Raw genomic sequence first — 8753 nt, 5'->3', positions numbered from 1 at the left:
CCAGTTCATCTCAGCCTTGCCATCGGACTTTGACGGAAGGGTCTGGCAGGTACATGAGGCCTTAAACAGGGAGCAGCCGCACCTCACTAGGCAAGCACAGTGGAGTCAGGTGCAATGACTGGAAAGTCCTCAAGGGGGAGATAAATATCTGGGGGCAAGCCTCGGTAGACCACCTCGGAAGCTGTTTGATGTTTGTTTTTGAAATTAAAGGAAGATGGCTTTTCAAGGCAACTTTTAATTTCGTAAGCCCCAACAGAGCCCATAACACACAGCCCCTGCCCCCGGGGATCACCACCAGGTGAAGAGGAATGTGTAGAAGTAATCGGAGTGAGCAAATGAAAATGCCTTCTCATTATGGCTTTTATAGTCCACCTGGTACCCCTGGGCCATAATGTCCATCTTCACACAGTCCAGGAGGTCCTTGACGTCCGGAGCCGCCTTCCAAGGCCCGAACTTGATGACCGACCTCTTGTCCGCCTCCAGGACGCGGAGGGCATCCGCGCAAAATGCGGCGTTCTCTTCCGTGGGTACCACGCACACCAGCACTCCGGAGCTGCGCGCCGCCACAGCCTCGGCCCGCGCCAGGCGCACCATGAGCTCCAGGTTCTCGCTGTAGCCTGGCACCCGCAGCAAGAACTGCTTCCGAGCCACCTGCTCACCGAAGATCTGTGGCGTGTCCTCCAGGAGCTTGACCAAAGGCTTGATTTCATAGAACTGAGCTTCACGGTACACCTCGAAGATGTGCTGCGTGGGCAGCTGCCCGCTGCGCAGGTAGTCCAGGATGGGTCCGAAATAGGTGCCGGGGCGATCGATGAAGAAGCGGCCCTCCGCATCTATGCAGGCCTTGGCTGAGCTGGAGAACATCTCTGCCAGCTTTGAACCTGGGAGTTTTCTCAGGGTGCCCACGGTGGTGGTGTAGAACTCGCCCCCCACGTTCAGCTCTACGACGGGAGATAGCTGAGGGCACAAGAGGCAGAGTGAATCAACAGTGCCACCTCCAGGGAGCTCATGACCTTTTCATCCAAAGAACAACCCAGCACGGAATCTAGGGGAGGCGTGATGACTGGCTTCAGCTATTGGAGGGCCCATCTTAGCAAGGGGGTTATATTTATGCTGTAGAGCTCCAGAGTGTGCGCATTTTAAGGAAAAAAAGATTTCAGTTTGATATAAGAATACCCATTCAAGCATTTTAACGGTCTTGTTTAAGTCACAGAATATTAGTAGAGGGGGCTGCTGTGGAAGCAATTCTCAGCAAGAATACTCCCAAACTCCAAACTCTGTGGCCTTTGGCAAGGCTTTTCCCCTCCCTGAGCTTCAGTTTCCTCATTTATAAAAAGGGTATATGGAGGTGTTGTGAAGTTAGAATTTCCCAATAGTGGGATGCTCAGATCTAAGATCTAAGATACAGCTTAAAAAAAAAAAAGGGTGGGGGTAGGGGGCAAACCTTTCTCAACCTTTCAGAAAGGCTAAATTCATTCAGGAAGCATTTCTTGGCTACTTACCGTGTGTCAACATCCTGTGCTGGAAGTTGGGGATACAAATTCTTATTTCATAGAGATCAGGAGTTCTGATTAGCAATTGGCATGACTTTGATTAATTAACAAATGGAATTTGTTTGATGGATGTTTTTCAAAATATGGGCCTATGGGGATTAAATAACAGGAATATCCTTGGTGGTGAAAAGGCCAATAACACCAGATACAATGGATATAAAACTGCCTCATAAACTGTAAAGTGCGGTGCCAATGTAAGTTAGGTGTAGCTGTTCAACAGAATTTTTAGAGGCCTCTTCTCTATGCTGGACCTTGGGCTGAGCACCAAGGATGTGGGTGACACCCATGTGGTGCCTGCCTGCAGAGGCCCACAGGCCAGTGTGGGGAGGGATGTGGAAACAGACCGAGAGTTGGGCTGCAGTCACTAAGTGCTGCCAAAAATACCAGCAGACCATCTAGCGATCATTACATATGAGCTGAGACCCCAGATGTTATCCTTAGAAACCAGCTTCCTAGACAATTTTCACTATTTAAAATTCACTCATTCAATAAAATGTGTATGTGCCTACTTTGTGCCAGGTCCCTGGTGCACAGTGAGGAACAAGCAGGACACAGTCCCTCCTCTCACAGTCTAGCACTTGTGCAAAGCTCTGTACATACAGTCTCTAACTCAATCCTCACAGCAATCCTTTTGAAGAATGCATTAAATCCCCATTTTACAGATGAAGAAACTAAGGCTTAAGGAGCTGAAGTTGCCCCAGATTGACCAGCTATTAAGTGATGGTATCAGTATTTGAACTCAGGTGCAATTTACCCCGAAGCTTGCCCTCTGAGTCATCACATAAATTAGTTTTCAATCTTCAAATACCTCCATTCTTCATTCCCTTAGTTACTCATTAATTCAACCAAATGTAGAGGGGCCTATTTCATTCAAGCCCCCTCCTAAGCAGACGAATAGGACACAGTCTTTGCCCTCCAGGAGCTCACAGGGGAGAGAGGGAAACAGATGGCTGCAAGATGTAGGTGCTGAGAGGGAAAACTCAAAGGAAGAGGGGTCGGCTCTTTTGTGGATGTGTTGGAGGTTGCCAGAGAAGGTTTCCTAGGGGGTGTGATAGCTGCAGCAGCAGCAAAGATCTATGCAGTGTTAGAGAGAAGGCTGCATTTTCAACCTGGAGACTTTATCAAAGGTCATTGCAGGGCCAGGGCTCAGGACTACCCTTCAGTCTGATTTAGGTGTGACCTCATTCTCAGCTTGTCTGTGGGCTCTACCTCTAAGATTAAAGTACTGGAATGAACAGAGCCAAAGGCAGCCAAACTGCTGGGGAGAACTGAGTTGCCATGGCAACAGCTCCTACCAGGGGATAGTTTTACAGGCTGGAGTGAAGAAGGGAGACAAGAGGATGCATTCTGACAGCAGCCAAACAATACAGCCAGGAGAAAAATAATCCCAGAACCTATGATTCCCTCTCTCTCCCACAAACCTCAAAGCCCCTTTGCAGGGCTGTTTGGTTAACCCCAAGGTGGCCCTGTAAAGCAGGCAGTTAAATGCAAAGCTGCAGACTTTAATCCTTGAATGGATCGATGTGCTCTCATCACTCCTGTACCACTGAGAGCTCACAGGCGCTCTTAATCTCCCCACATTACAGGTGAGGAAAGCTCAGAAAGAAGGGACACATAACTCAGAAGTGATGAAGTTGGAGCTGGGATCAAACCCCTATCAGTCTGACTCCAGCACAGCATGGGTGCCCTACCCCTCTCAACGTCCAGTCCCACTGCGCCAGTAATTAGCGATGTGTCTGGGGCAGCTCACTTCCTTCTCTGGGCCTAAGCTTAGTCATCTATGAAATAGGGAGGCAAAATGGACAAAGAGAACTCTAAGTTTCTCCAGCTCTGAAAGCCTAATGAATCCAGGCACTTCAAGTGCCATTTCTGAAGCTCATTTCCAGATAATTCCCAAAATAGCTTCCAGCCCTGACATCCTCAACCCCATTTCTTTATCAAATAAGACCTTGGCCCTGTTCCCAAGATTCTTAATTCTGTCCCGCTTTTCCCCCCCTCCTTTTTTCCCAAAACTCCCAATCTCTTTGGGAATCAGACCTCCTACAGCATCCATGAATACTACACTATGTATTTCTAGTAGATAAAGACTTCTCTTCTACCCCTCTTCCGAACCACCTGCCCTTCCTGGTGGCTCCTCTTCCCCAGCTTTTCTACCAGTCACCCTGCCAAAGCATTCCTGGATGGGAAAGCCTGTCCCACACCCTGTGTTCATAGGTTGGGGAAACGTGGTCTCTAGGAGCCCCTGATGGGTGCCAGGCCAGTGCTGGCCACGAGGACACAAGGATGAATCAGACAGGCCAGCTCTCACCCAGTTCCAGTCTAAAGGGTCCCTACACATCTGCAACTCCCATGCCAAACATTCATACCTTTCTTTTGGTCACCTTTAGTCGGGTCAATGGAGAGACATCTCCATTCATATGTCCTCTAGGCCCCTAAAGATCTCTCCCCACTCCAGAACCCTGACCTTTTCCTTTGTTCCCTATCTCAGTCGTCTGAGCCAGAAACCCGGGCTGTAATCTTGCATTCTACTCCTGTCCTCAACCTCCCCCAACCCAGGTCACTAATCACCAAGTCCTGGCAATTCTAAATGCCTGGTTAGTTCCGTGGCTCCCTGCCCTCTTGAGTGCCCTCCCCCAATCCTATCTTTACACTGAAACCAGAGCAGTTTTTCTGAAGTGCAAATCTGATCTGGTCACTCCCTGCATTAAACACTTCAGTGACCCTACATTTCCTTCCAGATAAACTCTAGACTCCTTAACAAGGTTTACAAGGCCCTTTGCAACCCTAGCAATCAACTACCAGAACCCTGCCTCCCATTCCCCCACCCCCACCATCTAGGTCAGGCTGGGCCCCCATGCCTCCAGGACTTCACTCACTTACCGCCCCACTCCCTTCACTTTGCCCACTCATCCTTCCAGTTAATTCCTCCAGGAATGTTTCTGGATGGGTTGTCTCCTCCTGATCCCAGAGGGCCCTGTGCTTCCACTGTCATGGTGGTTACCTCTCTTGTAATTCTGTTTGTTCATCTGTATCCCCCATTAGACTGTGAGGTTCCTAAGGGAAAACTATCCCTGATTCATCTCTATGTCACCAGTACCTACTACAGGGCTTAGCACAGCAAGGATGCTCAATAAGGTTCTGTTGAATCAGCTGGAGCTTACCCACAACACTGATTTACAGGAGTGCCTGGTATTCTGATGAGGGCCAGTCTTGCTCTACTTGGCATCAGGCACCCTCTTGGCTCCCTCCTTGCCCAGTAATGCCTTCAGACATTTACTGAGCACCTAGGGCAGCCCTGCCTCTGAGCAGGTGACTCTGTCAATTGCCAGCAACAATGACGTTATCATTGCCCTATTGGAAAGAGCCACAGTCCCGCACTACTGGATCTGCTTTCCTTTCCTACAAGTCTTCAGGATAGCACCTAGCCAGGAGAGGTTAGAATGTTCTGCTCCTAGAGTGCTCTGAGCCTTTGCCTGGTCCTGCCCTCAAACTCCTTTCACCCAAGCCCTGGGAGTGGGCAGGCGGATTCAGGACCCAACCAGAGGGCTGGGGCAGGCAGGAAAGGGTAGGGGTTTGCGGCGTGAGGGAATGATACTCCGGCCAGCCTTTAGTTGGGGCTGCCTCTCCCACCGCCAGGAGACAGGGTGGGGGCAGAGGAGGGGGAGGGACGGCGGAAGAGCGGACAGGACAGGGGACCAAGCGAGGAAGCACAAAGAGGACAGCTAAAACAAAGACCGAGAAGAGAGGAAGGAGACAAACAAAGGCAGCCAGGCAGGAAAGAGGCCAAAGAGGAGAGGCTGCACTGAGCCGGACTGGAGATGGTGGCGCGGAAGGAGAGAGATCAAAACGGCAGGAACAGCCAAGGAGAAAGAGAGAGCCCGGCCAGAGGCGGAGACTGCGCGCCAGACGCAGGGAGTCAGAGCAGGGCAAGGAGCGGACAAGGGACCCTTGAAGGAGGACGAGGCGCGGGGGCCGGGGTGGGCCCCCGTGCGTCCCGGGCTGTGCACTCACCCCCGGCGGGCCCGCAGGGGACACGGCCCTGGCTGGCCGCACAGAGCGGGACGCCGCGGTCAGGTTCATCGTCTGGTCCCACAGGCAGCTGGCACTGTGCAGCCCGTCGCCGCTGACGCGTCCCGCCCAAGCCCGCCACATGCAGGTACTTGGGGCGGGCGGAAGTGCACCTAGCTCCCCGCCCCGGGGTGGGGCGGCTGGGCCCAGGGTGTGGTTAGAGCCCGGACTGGCCTGGAGTCGGCGGGCTTGCGGTGAGACCCTAGGCTAGTCCGTGCTCCCTTCTCGCCCCGGAGTTCCCCGACAGCCAAATGGGGGAGGGAACAGACACTGACGACAAGAGTTTCTACTGGCTACAGTCCTGAAAGTGAAGGATCAGCAACACCTATTTTACAGATGAGAAGAGTGAGGATCCAGGAGACAGCAGATGTGGACTATTTATACAGCTCCGATCAGCTGTTAAAAGTGCAAAGCATGACCAGTGATGAAAAGCGCTCGATGCCTGTTGAGTGGGTTATTTTGCTTGTTAAAACATAACCCTAGGGGCTGGCCCCGTGGCCGAGTGGTTAAGTTCGCCCGCTCCGCTGCAGGCGGCCCAGTGTTTCGTTAGCCCGAATCCTGGGCGCGGACACGGCACTGCTCATCAGACCACGCTGAGGCAGCGTCCCACATGCCACAACTAGAAGAACCCACAACGAGGAATACACAACTATGTACCGGGGGGGGGGGGGGGGGGGCTTTGGGGAGAAAAAGGAAAAAATCAAATCTTTAAAAAAAAAAAAAAACATAACCCTAAAGAAGGCAAGCATAACTCTCCATTCCCAAACTACCGGCTGTGCTTAGTGACTTTCTTCCAAAGAGGACAGTATGGAAAGGGGGGGAAAGAAGAACAACTTCATGGTGGAGAAACTGACGGTCTTCTTCAGCCAGGTGATCAAGGTCAACATCAAGAGTCATAAAATCATGATGATAGTGTGTACCCTTGATGTGATGTGATGAAAATGGTGCTTTACCTCCGTGTTCTTCCTCCCCATGTCCCATAACCCCAGTCTAATCTTGAGGAAAACATCAAATTCCAGTAGGGGGCATCCTACAATATACCTGACCAGTAAACTGTCAACGTCATCAAAAACACGGAAAATCTGAGAAACTCTCACAGCCAAGAGTAGCTTAAAGGGACATGACAACTGAATGTAATTTAATGTGGGATCCTGGAACAGGAAGTGGACATTAGGTGAAAACTAAGGAAATATGAATAAGCTGTTGACTTTAGTTAATAATTGGGTATCAATATTGATTCATTAATTGTAACAAATGTACCATACTAATGTGATGTGATAAGAATAAGAGACACTGAGGGTGGGGTATGTGGCAACTCTGTACTATTTTCTCAATTTCTCTGTAAATCTAAAACTGTTCTGAAGAATAAAATCTAAAAAAACTGACAACACAACTGCCATGGAAAATACTATGGAGGTTAGTAAAAAAATTAAAAATAGAACTACTGTATGATCCAGCAATTCCACTTCTGCATATATATCCAAAAGAATTAAAAGCAGGATCTCAAAGATGTATTTGCAGATCCATTTTCATAGTAGCATTATTCACAATAGCCAAGGGGTGGAAGCAACCCAAATGTCCATCAATGGATGAATGGATAAACAAAATGTGGTATATACGTACAATGAAATATTATTCAGCCTTAAAAAGGAAGGAAATCCTGTCACATGTTATATTATGGATGAACCATAAGGACATTATGTTAAATGAAATAAGCCTGTAACAAAAAGATGAGTACTGTATGATTCTGCTTATATGAGGTATCTGAAGTAGTCAATAGAAACAGAAAGTAGAATGGTGGTTACCAGGGGAAGAGAGGAATTGTTTAATGGATATAGAGTTTCAGTTTTGCAAGGTGAAAAAGATCTAGAGGTCTGTTTTACAACAATGTGAATATATTTAACATTACTGAACTGTACACTTAAGAATGGTTAAAATGTAAATTAATGTGGTTTTTACCACAATAAAAAAAAAGATGACTCTTGGTCATAAACTAATGGTTCAGAAACTTGGGAAAAAATAATAATAATGAATCAGTATCTGGTGAAAAAAGATAAAGCTTTGGAGTGAGATAACTGGGAATGGATCCCCGGACCTGCCATTTACCGGCTGCCATTTACCACTTCCCCTCTCTGAACCCAAAGTGCCTCTTTTGTAAAATACATGCGAGTACTTACTTCGCTGGATTTTTGTGAGAATTAAATTAAGTGAGATAATCTGTTGTGTTTCCCAAACTTTCCTGTTGCTAAGACTCACCTAAAGCTCTTGTTAAACCATTCTGGGCCCCCACTTCACGATACCAAAACCAAATCGCCAAGGAAGCACCTAGGAATCCGTACATTTAACAAGCATCTTGTCATCATGGAAATTTGGGAGACACTAGAGTGATGCATTTATGGGCCTTTCCTAGCCTGGGCTCAGTGACCGTCAGTGCCCCCAGACTCCCTGGCACTAGCCATCCAGCATCACTCCATCCAGCCATGGCTACCTGTCCAATCCCTTCTTCTCCCTCCTTCGAAGTGGGTTGTGGGTTGTCACTTCATTTATTCAACCATGCGTTCCTGATACCGACCTTGGCTAAGGGTTGGGGGCTGGGGACACAGGTGCCAGAGACATGTCTCTGTCCTAAAGATATGAGCAAAATAACTTTAATGAAAGAGTACATGAGCATAGGAAAACATACTGGGCCTCTGTTTCCAGTAATGTGGAAGACTAGATAGTCTCAAAACCTCCTGCTACAAAGCATCTCAAAACTGAGATGGAAAATATTGAATATTGATGTGTATATCTTTATGTTTGAGCTGGCAAGAAAGTCAAGGAAATGCTCTGAGGTGCTCTGAGGTGATTCAGCACTGACTCCAGGGCCTTCCCTGAGGTCCTCTCCAACCCTGAGTGACCTAGAACTTTTATTTTAAGGAGAGAGAGAGAGAGTAGGAGACAAAGTCTGGGCCACTCACAACGTCGTAGGATGTCAGAACAGAGACTATAAAAGTATAAATGATAAAAAATCCACTACTGAAAGGCGAATGCTGTGGAAACTTACCCGTCTCATTCCTTGGTTCTGGGTTGAGAAAAGTCTCCCCTGAGAATTTTTGGCTACAGGCTAGAGCTCAGATAGATCTGGGGCCCAAA

General features: G+C 48.5%; 1 protein-coding gene and 1 long non-coding RNA gene across 3 annotated transcripts; one reads left to right on the top strand and one right to left on the bottom strand.

Annotated features, from left to right (window-relative positions):
• Positions 1–219: 219 nt before the first annotated feature.
• Positions 220–5989, bottom strand: KCTD14 (potassium channel tetramerization domain containing 14). 2 transcript variants are annotated; one of them, XM_008524532.2, is made up of 2 exons: positions 5565–5989; positions 220–957 (listed from the first exon to the last, which is right to left on the bottom strand). In XM_008524532.2, exons 1-2 carry the CDS (start codon positions 5703–5705, stop codon positions 289–291), a joined length of 810 nt encoding a protein of 269 aa, XP_008522754.1. In that variant the 5' UTR covers positions 5706–5989; the 3' UTR covers positions 220–288. The 2 variants fall into 2 exon arrangements, with proteins under 2 accessions (XP_008522754.1, XP_070481891.1); XM_070625790.1 differs by lacking the exon at positions 5565–5989 and adding an exon at positions 3920–4356.
• LOC139084172 (uncharacterized) lies at positions 5458–7614 on the top strand. The gene is made up of 2 exons (XR_011541542.1): positions 5458–5709; positions 5958–7614. It is a non-coding gene; the product is annotated as an uncharacterized lncRNA (long non-coding RNA).
• The last annotated feature ends 1139 nt before the right edge of the window (positions 7615–8753 follow it).

The sequence above is a fragment of the Equus przewalskii genome, chromosome 6 (genome assembly GCF_037783145.1).
Source record: "Equus przewalskii isolate Varuska chromosome 6, EquPr2, whole genome shotgun sequence".
In the NCBI taxonomy this organism is placed as follows: Eukaryota; Metazoa; Chordata; class Mammalia; order Perissodactyla; family Equidae; genus Equus; species Equus przewalskii.
Note: the sequence above shows the minus strand (reverse complement) of the source record. Positions and strands in the feature narration are given on the sequence as shown.

Coding starts and splice junctions, on each gene's coding strand:
- KCTD14 (XM_008524532.2), bottom strand. CDS start 5,705: ATGTGGCGGGCTTGGGCGGGACGCGTCAGCGGCGACGGGCTGCACAGT. Junction 958..5,564: donor CCCCTGCGGGCCCGCCGGGG/GTGAGTGCACAG, acceptor TTGTGCCCTCAG/CTATCTCCCGTCGTAGAGCT.